The sequence below is a fragment of the Histoplasma capsulatum genome, genomic scaffold, assembly GCF_000149585.1.
Source record: "Histoplasma capsulatum NAm1 scaffold_1 genomic scaffold, whole genome shotgun sequence".
Lineage (NCBI taxonomy): Eukaryota > Fungi > Ascomycota > Eurotiomycetes > Onygenales > Ajellomycetaceae > Histoplasma > Histoplasma mississippiense.
In genome coordinates this window covers 3096045-3110387 of record NW_001813982.1, presented here as the reverse complement: position 1 = coordinate 3110387, position 14343 = coordinate 3096045, and the positions used below count along the sequence as shown (strand labels likewise).

The window sequence follows — 14343 nt, the reverse complement described above, 5'->3', positions numbered from 1 at the left end:
GCCCAGGAGCATACATACGGCTGGCCGGCATGCTTGATCTTATCCTCCCAGGCCGCCCCGGGCAGCACATAAGTATTTTGTGTTAAGAGAGAGCTCGAACAGCTTGACTTCAAGAAGTTGGAAACGCATAACTATTCCCAATGGATATCTCCGCAATTTCACTCCCCACGGAAAATTCAGAAGATTCCATTGAGAAACAGTGATCTCAGCCACAAAATGTACTCCAGAGTCTGAAGACAGACCGCCCCAGGTTAAGCGTTCTAACCACTGTAACGTCTTGTTCAGCCAGTCGATAAATGACGTATTGATACACGAGAATCAATACCTTACAGGCTTGGTTTCAAGCGCCCATGTTACTGGGAGCTCGTGTGGATTTTTGTCACCTCCCGAAGTCAACGCCAGAATAAGCCTGGCAAGCACCAAATGCTCAAACGCGCCGTTGCTACATTACGCTGGGCATGAACAGCGTATCGTTCAATGTCACCCCCCATTTCTTAACTGGCACGAAGAAATAGTTATCCATTTTTGTTGCGGGCTAACTCACCTTGGAGCCGGGACACCATTTGCGTCGCACGTTGCCTACACGTGAGAAGCTATAAAGAGCTTCTTGCCATGCAATGGCTCGTCTTGTCAACACCACCCAGCAGCTGGTTCGGGGATGTTAAATTGATTGCCATGCTCTGGAATGTCATGGAAAAGCCTCTTGCTAGACAGGCGGGAGTTGTGACAGGAAGAATGTTATTATACGATTTATCATCTGCAGCCATACAAAAGGGAACAAACACCAACAATTCCATTTATCTGGAGATGAGAGGGTTCGCAAAATTGCTTGGTAGATATTGGCGCATCTTGAACCGCTTCCAAGCCTTTCAACTCCTTCAGATCTGGCTCAAAAAAGTGAGATTTGAAGTGGAAGCGAGAAACGGGATCGATGTAACTCCACAGAAAGCGATCCAATCCCGCAACTTACCGCTGACACAGCTGGCAGCAGAAGCCAATAAGGGCGCTGGATTCACCACCAGCCAACGCTAGCTGAGGCGAGTTTAGCAGAGGGACGAAGCTCAAGTTCGCCACTCTTCTCTTGAAGCAGAATTTGTGAGGGTAAGTCGGAAGAACCCTGAACGTCACCACCTTTGCAAGATTCACTTTTCTTTATTTAAACTTTGGGGGATTGATGAGATCGTTCGAATGCGAGGTATATTTACTTATTCACTAATACTGATGAACAGGAACCGATCCCCATTCTCAGAAGAATATGCACAGCAGCCAAGTTATTAATTAATACCGTAGGAATACATGGTCAATGCTTTAATTTCCTTTCGCAATTTGTAACTTCAACAAAACTGGCAAAAAAAGAGAGCAGTCAACGGAGCACATCTCATCTGTCGTTCTCGAAACGATGATTGATGGTTTTGCAATGCCTTAACTAATCATTCGCATCCAGTTCATGGGAATGAGGCATGCGTACTTAGCGTGAATAGCCAGCACAAAATACAATATATGCTCCTGTGCTGCTTTTGGGCGCTCATACTGAGTATTTGCTCATACACTCTGGCAATAGGCTCCATGCATGTCAACGAAATGGCAGACAAACAACTGGGGAAAATGTTCACAAGTTCGCAGAGCCTTTTCAGAAGCTTCGAATCCATCGGGATCTAAATATCACCAGGATCCAGATACCAGGAAAGTTATGTTCCCGGGCCAAATACAAAATTCAGGCACGCACACCTCTAATCTCACAAAAAAGAACATTGTTGTTCCACTCTACGGAGTACATACTCTGGATTCTAATCTGTTGATGTCATCGACTGGAAATCACTAGTAGCCTTACCCGCCAACCATATTCCTCATACTTTGCAGGCTTGCAGCACGTTTTCCCGTGTGCACCTGAGGACGCTGAGGACGAATGAGATGGAAGAAAGGAAAGTGAAAGCAAAAAGAAGAAAAAGAAATAAAACAAAATAAGAAAACGAAAAGAGCTTCCAGCGCAAGCCATAAGTTACTGCTTGTATTTGCTTTCTTTTTCCATTTGTCAGCCGTCAAACGTGGACAATGATTAACTACTTTTTTTTCGCCTTTTCCCATTCGGCACGGCTTCCCTCGCATAATATTCGTTGTAATGAAATAAATATCGACCAATGAGAGATGTGTGAATTTCCCAGTCGTCTGGAAAATCGCTCCAAAACCGACTAAGTGGAGAGTAAACGTGGGCAACCGGATGGGTGTTTTGTCTCTTCCAAACACATCGACGACAATCTCTGCTGGAGCTCAACCTCAGGCCGTTTCCATTTATCGAGGGATTGAGTGGTATCACTCTCAAATAACTAATCCCGACTGGCCGGGAAATGGCCACCAAGCAACGAATTGCTGACCGTTCATTGCGTTACGGTAAGGCATGTCTAAACTGCTTCAGGACCAAATGCAAATGTATTCCTCGGCCAGGGGGCAATGGGTGCGAAAGGTCCGTCTGGGTTGCGTTTTGATCACTTTTTCCTATTTGCAAACCCTGAACGTGCGAACACTCACGAAGACATATCTGAGAAAGGTGCCATCGTCTTGAGCGCGAATGCCATCCCGCCGATCCTCTATATCGCCGCAACGGTAAAAAGCAAAACTCTCCAAGTGCACGTATCGCGCAGCTTGAGGGCACCGTAGGCCACCTAGTCTCGCTTCTTAAGACGGGCAATGTCAACGTGGACGTCGACATCCACGGCGACAGAGTCGATGGATGGTCGCAGGAACAGCAGGAGCAGCAGCGGCAATCACCACACCAGCAACAAACCTCCCCCATCATTCCATCCCCGGACGATGCGATCACACAGAGGACCCAAGGGGGTGGCAATTCAGAGGACTTGCGCGCAGCTTTTATCGGCGAAAACAAAAGTGATGCCGCTACCAACGCTGACGGTGTCTTTACTTCTTGGTGGGCGATGGACAATGCGAACAGCATGCCTCGCGACACCCCGCAGTCCTCTGCTATATCAGGCGCATTCATGTCACCCGTCGTATCTCCTTCGACTGCATCAATCTCTCTTGATACGTTTCGGTCGCGTATGCTACACCATTTCCCCTTCGTTCATTTGCCAACCCGCGTCACGGCAGAACAGCTGTGGCAAGATAGGCCTTTTCTGTTCCGTGCCATTGTTTGCGTGACATCGGTATCGACTGAAGACAAGAGGGCAAGCTCCTTCGAGCTGAAGCGGTTGCTTTACGAGACGGCATTTCTTCAACAAGAAAGGCAGCAACCACAACACCAAACCGTTGATCTACTTCTAGGTCTACTTGTCTACATTGCGTGGGGTTGGGAGCATCTTCACAGCTATTGCAGTCTTTCTCGACTCATGGCTGTGGCTACATTGCAACTCAAGGGTTTGCTGTTTCTGGACCAAGCAGTACCAGAAATCACGCGCACGGTACGCCCCTTCGAAACAAACGGCAGCTTGAATGAGGTGAACGGCACCTGGATGGCGACTCCGGAGATAACGACGGGGACAACCGGTGCCGTTGCGACCGATAACCAGTTCTACCTCGAATGCCAGCGAGCCATTCTGGGCTGCTTTGTGCTTGGGTCGACCGTCTCAGCCCACTTCCCCCATATTGATGCCCCACGATGGATACCTCAGATGGATGAGAGCCTTGCTGCCATTATCGCTAGCGGCCACAGCGCCGCCACAGAATTTGCTTCTGATGCTGCTCTATCAATTCAGGTCCGCCTGCAGCTGCTGGCTATGAAAGCCGCCCAGGTCCGGGAGCGAGCTCAACTCCCCGACCAGCCCCCACCGGATAGTCTTTCATTGCAGGCTCTCTTATACATCAAACGCTCGATGGCGCAGCTTCAAGAGCTCAGGGTTTCTATACCCCCAGCATTTCAGCAGCATTTCAGTAGGTGTTCAAGCCAGTAAAGGTTTCCATATATTTGGAAATACAATCAACTCAGTGATCGTTGCTCACCAATGAATAGTCATCCTCGCTCAGACATATTACACGGAGATGTGCATTATCGAGTCCATCCATGCCCAGGAGTCCACTCACTCACCACCCCCGACATGTGGGCCTACGCGCATCTCTTGCCTGTGGCAGTCGGCACTGGCGATCAAGTCGTACACGTCAACATTTCTGACCATCTCGCTACCCGGTCTCCTTGGCGTATCTTTTATCCAGTGGACTCAGTTGTCACGGTGCTTGGCTACTTTGCACAGACTCAGCACGCTCCGGGAGCCTGGTTGGGATCTAGCCACTATCCACAGGCTTGTTGATCTGCCCATGCTGCTATCCAGCACGGCAGACAGGCTAGAGCTCGCTGCAGCTGCAGCTGGCGAGCAGCCAGCGTCAGCCGACGGCATATTCACGCAACTGGCCAGCAGTCTACGCAAGTTTCAGCCGACTTATCAAGAGAGAGGACCTCTAACCCAACAAGAAGACGCACGGAGAGCAAAAATATCAGGAGATAAAGCAGGAAGCAGAACAGATGATGATACGGCTCAAGTAGCAGCTACAGAAGCAGATAAAGATGTGTTAGCACATGGCCATCATGCAGAATTCTTGATGAGTCCCACGTCATGGCTGGATCAGTTTTTCGTGGACTATGAAGGTCAAACGAGCTTTACTCTGTAGCGCCTTGACATATTTGTAATGCTAATACAGGTATGCGTTCCATGTCATCCGTACTATTGAGAACGGTATGCAATCTTGAATCTAACACAATGTTTAGTCTTGCCCAGGTATACCCTCACTTCCCTGCTTTGGCGGCGATCTGCGCTTAACCCATTGCCGCATGTTACTTACATTATTGATGAATAATTGTGGGATTATGGCTGTAGGCTCCACGTCACTCACGACCGAGATCTACCTAGCAAAAGGAGCTTTCAGTAATGAACAGTCGGACATTTATCATTTTAGGCTACAATGATCTCCAAATTCTGAGCTGTTCTGTTGAAAACTACAGCCAATTGTGCTCCCTCAAACCCTCCAGTGATTATAAAGCTTCGCATTTGAACTTCACAGAAATCACTTACCCCTGTTTGGTCGACCAATAGGGATAGGACTCATGACCGGATTTTAAGATTCCGGCCCGGCCTTCGGCAACTAGCCCTAATTATCAAAGGGGTTGCTCCCTACAAGATTCCGGCCCCGGTTCTCAGCTCTGGCTCACTTCCTACTCCATGAAGTCATACAGTTATCTTAGTGTTTATATAACTTCCAGTGGCTGCACTCTACATTTGTCTCTTTAGTGCCGACAACCAACACTATTCTTCACATCAGGATGGGGAGAGTTAGTGCCAGCTCCAGTGACATAACCTCTCGACCACGACCACGGCCTACGATTGCGACTATGACGGATTCCAACAAATCGGTTGATACGGATAAGGCCCTGCCAGAGGAGGCTGGTGATGTTGAAAAAGGATGGTTCCGATAACATCGCCTCCAAGAAGAATGGCACGGAGGATGACAAGTTTCCCACAGGCCTAGCTTCATGGTCTATCCTAGGTCCTGTCACAATCGCCTACTTTCTCATTTTTCTCGACATGTGTGTTGTGTCGACCGCTGCCCCAGCTATCACACGGCAATTCAGCTCCTTAGTCGACATCGGATGGTATGGTGGCGCATACCAGCTCGGCAACTCCGCCCTCCAACCTCTCACAGGCAAGATCTACAGCCACTTTAAGATCAAGGTAGGTCATTTTGCTCCTTAAGAAATAGAGACCAAAGCGAAAATAAACTAAATTAATTTGGGGACAGTGGTCCTTTCTCGGTTTCTTCTTTATCTTCCAGCTTGGATCTGTCATCTGTGCCACCGCTGTCTCGTCGCCCATGTTCATTGTCGGCAGAGCCATTGCCGGTGCTGGCGCGTCTGGTATTGGAAACGGCGCCCTAACCATCATCTCAGCTGTACTCCCGGCCAGGAAACAAGCCCAGTTTCTGGGCATCAACCTCGGGCTTGGCCAGCTCGGTATCGCCTTGGGTCCCATCATTGGCGGGACATTTACCCAGAATGTTACCTGGCGTTGGTGTAAGTGGTTGTGCCGTTTTTCTTCCTCAATGACTCTTGTCAATATCATCTTATGGCTAATCCTTGTATTTCCTTGTAGGTTTTTATATTAACCTTCCCATTGGTGCTGCTCTCGCCCTTCTCTTAGCCCTAGTCAAGATACCGGAACCAACCACGAAGCTGCCACCAAGGCAAGTCCTTGGCACCGCCGTCAAATCTCTCGATCTTCTAGGCTTTATGCTCATTAGCCCTGCGGCGGTCATGTTTTTACTTGGATTGCAATATGGCGGTACTGAGCACCCATGGAATAGCTCTGTAGTTATCGGTCTTCTGGTTGGCGCTGTTATTGCCTTTATCCTCTTCCTTGTCTGGGAGTACTTCCAGGGGGACGGCGCCATGTTACCATTTGCCATGATCAGAAAGCACATTGTGTGGTCTGCTGCGGGTAACCTATTTTTCCTTCTCGGTGCCATTTTGGTGGCTGAGTACTACCTCGCTATTTACTTCCAAACTGTGCTCGGCAACAGGCCTATAATGAGCGGCGTGCATCTACTACCAACAACATTAGGCTTAGTCATTTTCACCATGCTCTCTGGAATGATGAGTTCGTGATCCCCTTTCGTCTTTTGTAAAGCGGTCATCAGACTAACGTTTCGCAGTTGAGATCTTGGGTTATTACCTTCCCTGGAGCCTGGGAGGAAGCGCAGCTGTTGCTATTGGATACGGCCTCATGTCCATGATTAAACCCACGACATCACCCTCAAAATGGATTGGGTATCAAATCCTCTATGGGGTTGGTAGCGGTGCTATGTCATCGGCGGTGAGCCCACTTCCCCGATATTCTATCTCCTCCACATCCCAAATCATGTTTTTGTTCTAACCTTATTTTAACCAAAGCCCTACATCGCCATCCAAAATCTTGTCCCCCCTCCGCAGATCCCAATTGCCATGGCTATCATCATCTTTTGTCAAAACATGGGCGGTGCTGTCTTTCTTGTTGCTGCCAATTCCATCTTCACGAACGGCCTGCTCAAGGAGCTCCAGAATCACATCGATGAGATTGGCATCGACCCAGACATCATCCTCAGGAGCGGAGTCACATCAATCCGAAGCATCGTTTCGGGCGATAAGCTCACAGCCGCGCTTGAGTGCTACACCACGGCAATTAGCCATGTCATGTATCTTGGCATTGGGGCCGGCGTAGTCACGTTTGCGTTTGGCTGGGGCCTGGGTTGGGTCGATATCCGGAAGACAAAGCAACCGCAGGCCATCCAGGCAAATCCCGCCTCGACAGCGCCGAACGCTAAGGAGGGCGTGGCCTCCACTGGCGAAAAATCAACCACAGCCTAAATTAGAAATCGGGTAAATGTTTCATTAATTCTATGATCAGGTTATGTAGCTCTCTTTGGCATCAACCAGTTTATGGAGAATTCGGTGTTTGTTTTCCTTAAATTTTTTGTTTGATCACACGCCGATAGATCTTGGATGGTAGATCTCGAAGGAGGCTCTTTAGAACAAGATCATTTTCGTCTGTACTAGTACTAGTCTTCTTTCCTTCCCTTGACGTTTTTAATCCCCTATATAAAGTTTCATGATACTCATTCGATCAGCTCCACGCCACCCCAACCCCCTACCCTTATCAGCCCTAAGTAAATTGTTCTGGTTTTCTGTAAATTAGTGCTACGGGTTTAATTAATCTATTAGCCTCATCCCCATCGAAGTCAATTCCTCCTATACTTATGATCCTCAGTGGCGATTTTGATGTGATGTGGCAAATTTACTAGGTGGTTCAGGAAGGGGAAGCCGCTGGTACTCGCGCTTAGACTCCGTTACGCCATTCAGGGACCATACCAAGCTCATTTCACGGTAGCCTTATCCATGGATAGGCAGGCCTTTCCACTTTTTGCTGTCAGTGAAAAAGTTGACGCTCCTCTGCTAGCTAGAAATGATGGACACCAGAAGCTGTGCATCTGAACTTCCCTACATTTGCAGGAATAAGGCGCGCGCCTATATATATATATATATATATATATATATAATATTCTAGTATTTCTATATCGCGGCGGGGAAATTTTCAACCCTTGGCAAAGCTCCGATTAAGCTCCGTATTTCGTAGTTCTATATGCCATCTTAAATTGTTTCTGGCATGACTTCCCCAAAGCTGCGGATCGGGCAAACAAAAGATGAACATATGAGAGTTAGCACTTGCTTCAAGGCACTTCTTATTTATTATATGTATGACACTGAGGAGGATTGAGAAGTGGCATGTTAATTCATTGCTAAAATCCATCCTAACTGGCGTTCACATAGGTACACGTAGCTATGTCTAGTGCATATGCACGCGGCACGAAGACCTTTTTCGTAGGAGCGCCGGCCAACTTCAACGTCCAGTTGACAGGAGGTAATGATGCGTGCAAAATCGTCTTGGCCGGTGGGACATATCGTGACGGCGCGGATTCCTCATGTTGACCCAGTTCACGCTCATTGGTACAAAATAGTAGAGGGCAATGATTACATATTAGCGGAGCGTTGTCCCCGAAAGTGATATATATCTCTTCGGAAACAGGATAAACCATTGGCCTTTTCAGCTTCTCTCGGGCCAGGGCATTGTGTGCAAATAACTTAGCTTTCTCTAGCGAGAATTGGCTTATAAAAATCACTACCAGCTGGAGAAATAGAAAGACATACGTGTATATTAACCCCTATTAATACAAAGTCATATGGAATATTCATGTATACCCCCTGATGGGGATATAAACAAACATGGTATCATACAGGTGTATTGGAAGTGGAATAATAAACAAGTACCACTCCTATTTGTAGCAGGAATGCAAAAGGTAGGGGGAGATGCAATTATTTCATTCTTCCGGTGGTAAAAGGGCATGTGAAACCAACCAGAAGGGGAAAAAAAATAATTAGAAAAAAAATTTAAAATTAAACAGGACAAGCGGGGGATATAGCCAAAACATCAACGAACTGTTGAAGCCGTTGATTGGCGTGACGCTGGGTTCGGGGGGGATATATCAACATTCATAGCATCAAATACCCACGCGCTTGTAATTTTCTTCTTTTGCCGCATTAGACTAAGGGGCGTGATCCATTCCGCTAGCAGGTTCGAGAGACGGCCGCTATCTTTGTTGTGGGCCCAATTTTCACAGGCGGTTTTGTATGCGTGGTCAATGGTTTTACGACGGATGGATTCGTAGATGCGGAAGGCTTCCGAGAGGGGTTCGTGGATGTATTTTGTCAGGACGCGGGCGAAGAGGATGGCGTCATCCAGGGCGTAGGCGGCTGACTCGTCTTTGGGGGGCATCTGCGAAACAAGAATATCATTAACCAGAGTTAGTTTGATATATGTTGCCAACGGAAAATCTTTTTTTTTTTGAATTTTTATTTTTTGGGCAGGTGGATGATGAGATGAAGAGGGATAAATAGATATGTATACGCACAGCATGAGCTGCATCACCTAACAGTAGGATCCTTTCCGTATACCATTTCCCTCCGGGATGTATCTGATACACTGGATACAGAAACCAATCCCAGCATTTTTCTGCAATCTCGCGAATGCACGGAATTGCTGATTTCCCGAAGCGATTCTGAATATCATCCCTCAAGATCATGACCGCGGTGCTCTTTGTCTTCCACGAATCCGACGCCTGATATTTGCATATTTCATAGGTCAACCGTGCCTCATCGACTTCAGCCAATGCTGCCACGAACATATTTTCCTTTTCACTATCGCAATAGGTCGTCAACATCGTCCCATGCCTCGATCTGTTGAGCGCTGTGACGCTGAAGTGCTTGGACGACCTTATTATCTCCGATTTTATCGTGGCTTGAATAAACGAAATCCCCGTATACTCCGATATTCTATCGGGATCAACAATGGTTGATCTCGTAGCCGAATGCACACCGTCGCACCCCAAAGCCAAGTCGCCTTTCGCAAAAGTGCCATCCTCGAAATAAATTGTGACACATTTGTCCGTCTCGATGCCGCCTACAACCTTTTTCCCGAACATCATTTCAATATTACTCCGTTTCTCCACGGCGGATATCAAAGCCAGATGGAGACAAATGCGCATTATTCGTCGACCCTTATAACCACCATAGCCATTGCCGTCTTTGCCTGCAAAGTCAACCGCTCCCATTTTTTTGCCACTATGCGAGGAAAAAATCTCTATCTCGTCCACTTCCACGCCCCCTTGAGGGCCCAAATATTGCAGCTCATCGAGCACACCTAAATGATCGAGGTGCCTATGGGCGACGGGTGTGAGGTTGATCGCGCCACCGGAAGTTGAAGGAACGTCTCGTAGCTCATAGATGATGATTTTGAGGTTCGGAAGCACAGGAGTGAGGGTTTTAGACAGCGCGAGAGCGGAAGCAATGCCTGCAATGCCGCCGCCTAGGATTAGGATCGTATATGGGGCAGTCGCCTGGGTATTCGAAGCCATGAGGGAATCTTAGCAATACATCAAGAGCCAGACCCGATCTGGAGAAGAGTATGGGTGGAAATGGAGGAATTTGAAGATCCAAAGGGACGCAGAACGACAAAAAACAGCTATTGAATAAATGAATACATAAAATCGACCCAAAAAAGGGGCAATTGCATACGACGGGAAAAATTCCGAGACAGGAAACCAATATATGACATGCACAGGTCGAGGGAAGTGCGGAATATCCTCGAAGTTTGGTTGAGCAAAAAAAAAAACTCTGTGCTTGGTTGTTCTGGTCCAGGGCTATGACGTCGTGGTTGGGAACTGTAGAAATCTGGCCGCGACTATCCATCATCTGGATATGGGGATGGCGCAACTTTGATGTTTCCCACCAACAGAGCGGCGAATTGAAGTCGTTAAAAGTTGCCTCCCCCAGATGATACTTTTTCGGGGTCATTAGATCCCATCACAATAAGCATAACCCACCACCTAGTGCGGAAAAGGAGAAAGTCTCGAAGGAAGATATGTCGACCGGCGAGAGACTTGAGAGATCCAGAATGTCGGGTCGCGGAGGAGGATTCTGCCAAGAACTTGAGCCGCCTGCTAAACTCCTGCCAAGCATTCCACTCGACTAAACCGCACTCAAACTAGTTCCATCATATATAGTTATATAACTAACATCGAATTGATCCGTACATCACTCTATACCACGGGTTCTGAGAAACAGTAAGTCTAATCGGGGCTAATGAGGAGGGAATTCGCTGTCATGTGGACGCTGTCCAACTTAAAAGACCAGCGTTCAGTGCAGTTGGATCCCCGATGGAAGAATTCCGGCTGAAAACCCAAATCCAATTCATTGCTTTGGAATCTTGAACTACAACCTGAACGCAAATTCCGGGCCAACCATGTTACCAGCGACTTTGGGCTGACGTCATGCTGAAAGGGGTATAGAGAGAGAACTTTGAAATTTTGTTAATTTTTTTTCTCTTTATTTATTTGATGCTTGTTTTAAACCACAATAATTCTCAGCAACATCCCGACTTAAAAAGAGACACGGCCGGCATTCCCGTTCTCCACCCGGAAAGCCCAGTATGCAATCTTTTTCGCCACGTTCTAGATGGGCATAGGATCGGTTGGCTAGAGTGTGCTCGCTTGACTCTTTCAGCCTCTTTTCGATGAAATGGATGGCTCTATTATTTACTCTCGATTATTTCCACCGCTCCCCGAAATCAATTACTCAGAAGACGTGGGAGAGCCATTTCGAACACGGATTTTGTCCCGAAGATATGATTGACATACTAACTAAATCCGAGGTTGGGTGGGCCAACTCATTGGCCCTATTTTCTGGTGCACGAGGCATTATTCCAAAGAACCTTGGAATGGCATAGCCGGCGTCCAATCCCCATCGAGCGCATACAGAACATGGCAGCTCATGTACCCAGTCCAAAGCCGGTTTCGTACATACACTGTGGGGCATGCCGAATTGATATTTTATCAGACACCATTCAAAATATTGAGAATGCCTTGCACTTTGTCACCCCAGTGAACTTGACAGTCAACTCAGGAGGACGGAGTCTTCCAATGTTGTGGCGAGCAGATGAGTGCACCATTGGGCTGGAAGAGGAAACTCCTCACAGACAGGAAGCGAAAATTAATTATTAACTGTAAATTCCTTGACCCCTCATCAAGGAGGAATTATAAGTGTTCAAGGATTACCCGCTAACATTTTAGGCGTGCGCTTATCTCGGACACTGGTGATCGTATCCTTGAATCTTATTTTGCCATGTGAAACTTCACCCGCTTCAGCGTTCTTTATTATATCTGTGAAACCCACGAAAATCAAAACCGCTTGCCGTACACTTACCATGCATACCCCTGATAGTCGGGCATATATGTGGGCTTATTTGATGTATGGCACTTTACTCCAGATCGCTGCTTATTCCAAAGGTTGAGGTCTGCATCCTCTAAAACAAATTTTTTGAAAAAGGGAAACTGAACTCTGAGGGCATGTATGTACATACAGTACATTAGATACTACCTTTATCATGTTATACATTTGAATACCATGTATCAAACTAGCCCCTGCATCCTACCACCCTTTCCCAGCCACCTTCCCAGGGTCAGGAGTCAGAGCCAAAGTCTATATGGATTGGCCATTACTCATATGCTTGTGTTACGGTACACGGTACTCCGTAGATTTTGCAAACAAGCCGGTTTTGCCGCCGTAGAAAGAACAGAGGCGCCTAGTTCGATGGATATTTGGAATGTATTATTTGCTCAAAAAGAAGTGTTGTTTCACTCGCAGTAACTAGTCGACAAATTTTAACTGAGGAAGCCTACCACTACTAAGCTCCTTCTGGAATGACCAAATAAGAAATGAAACACGGAATATTGGTCAAAGATTCGATATTAGTTCTAGTCTATTCCGTACCATGGCACTCGGGGTACCTTGGCTTAGGTACATATTACCTTTCCATGGCGCCTGTATGCTACACGGGATGGAACGGGAACAGGTGAGATAATAGAAAGTTGATTTACTAGTAGGTATATTTTACTTTTTTAGGATAGAAAAGGGGGTGACGGTGAAAATCTGTCGAGAAGGAGTGGTAAGGTTGAAAATGTTCCATTATGCATGCTATGCTAGCGTTGAGAGAAAAGAGGGTGCAAAAAGAGGCGGGAAGGACCTTGTACGCAATATAGGGGTAGATAGATGGAGGGCACAGTCTGATCCCTAGTTGTCGATCTGCCCACGGACAGTAACTGGTTGTAGCTCTAGGTTTCTTTTTCCTTGTCTACATTTGTGTAGAATTGGTTGAGAGACCTAGTCACACACATCCTAACATCCGGTCTATACAAATGAGTGGTATATGGAGCGAGATCTCAGAAAGCAAAATGATGGGGTCACCACGATGTAGCATTCTCCACCAAATTGGGTTGATTTGATTTGACATTCGAGTGCTTGTGTCCGATAAAAGAATGTGCTCGCTAGAATGCCACGTGACTACACTTATTTCAGCAGTGCTGTGCGCGCGAGTTAGTTACAATTAACCATCAATCAGTAGCTAAAATAATACATAGATGCCTCTGTGGGATATCTAAACTCTGATTCTGAGGAGCTAACAATTATTAAGTTGTTTTAATTTTAATTTTAATTATTTTTCGGTTCCTAGTAGTGATATCTCTAATACCTTTTCTATTTTCTAGAGCCAGGGGAATTGATTAGTAGATAGGTACAGTAATAGGTAGAGCATGGATTTGAGCTTGAGAGGGAAGGGTGGCGTAAAAAGAACAATAACAAGCGATTCCGTAACTCAATTAAAATGTCGATCTCATTAGATGGCTTCTGAATAGAGGGTAGCAATAAGGCCAAATCCTCTCCCTAGCCGTCGAAGATCTTTCATTGTGTGTCTGAACCAATCCAGCCCATTTTTGAGGAACTATGTCAGACCTCCCGTCCGGCAGATGTTAAATCTTGATGCCCTTGCGTGGAGGTGGGCGGATGCAATTCGGATGGCATCTAGCCCCTAGCAAGAAAACTCTGTGCTTCCATATTTCGCAGAAGCGAGGAAGTTGAGTTTGTCGGCTGGATCGGCTCGGGATCGACGGGAATTAATTATTCTTGTGGTTTATTTTCATTTCGTGTGCACTTATGGTCCCAAATATCCTGCATGGGGTTACGTGCACGGCAAGAAGATTCCCGAACACACAATTTGAACCGGCGGGAAGAAAGCAGGCGGTTTTGATATTTCTTCACGCAAGAATGCTGGACAGGAAACAAAGGTCTCCTCCAATCAGAAGAGCGAATTGAAAACCGTTATGTCCAAGTAGAAGCTTGGAAGCCACACTAAATCAGGTGACGGGAAGCTGATGTGGCTAGGTGCAAAATCCCCAAGCACTTCCGCCAAGTTGGCCTGTATTTGA

The 14343-nt window shown here is 46.8% G+C and overlaps 3 protein-coding genes across 3 annotated transcripts; 2 read left to right on the top strand and 1 right to left on the bottom strand.

Moving 5' to 3' along the window:
* Positions 1-2448: 2448 nt before the first annotated feature.
* Positions 2449-4614, top strand: HCAG_00898 (predicted protein; the record flags this gene model as incomplete). Its single annotated transcript, XM_001543802.1, has 3 exons — positions 2449-2461; positions 2542-3882; positions 3962-4614. 3 exons carry the CDS (start codon positions 2449-2451, stop codon positions 4612-4614), a joined length of 2007 nt encoding a protein of 668 aa, XP_001543852.1.
* Positions 4615-5390: 776 nt separating this feature from the next.
* HCAG_00897 (conserved hypothetical protein) lies at positions 5391-7339 on the top strand (the record flags this gene model as incomplete). The annotated part of the gene is made up of 5 exons (XM_001543801.1): positions 5391-5672; positions 5740-6010; positions 6090-6593; positions 6649-6809; positions 6887-7339. 5 exons carry the CDS (start codon positions 5391-5393, stop codon positions 7337-7339), a joined length of 1671 nt encoding a protein of 556 aa, XP_001543851.1.
* A 1618-nt stretch (positions 7340-8957) lies between these two features.
* Positions 8958-10440, bottom strand: HCAG_00896 (predicted protein; the record flags this gene model as incomplete). The annotated part of the gene is made up of 2 exons (XM_001543800.1): positions 8958-9302; positions 9439-10440. 2 exons carry the CDS (start codon positions 10438-10440, stop codon positions 8958-8960), a joined length of 1347 nt encoding a protein of 448 aa, XP_001543850.1.
* Positions 10441-14343: the final 3903 nt, after the last annotated feature.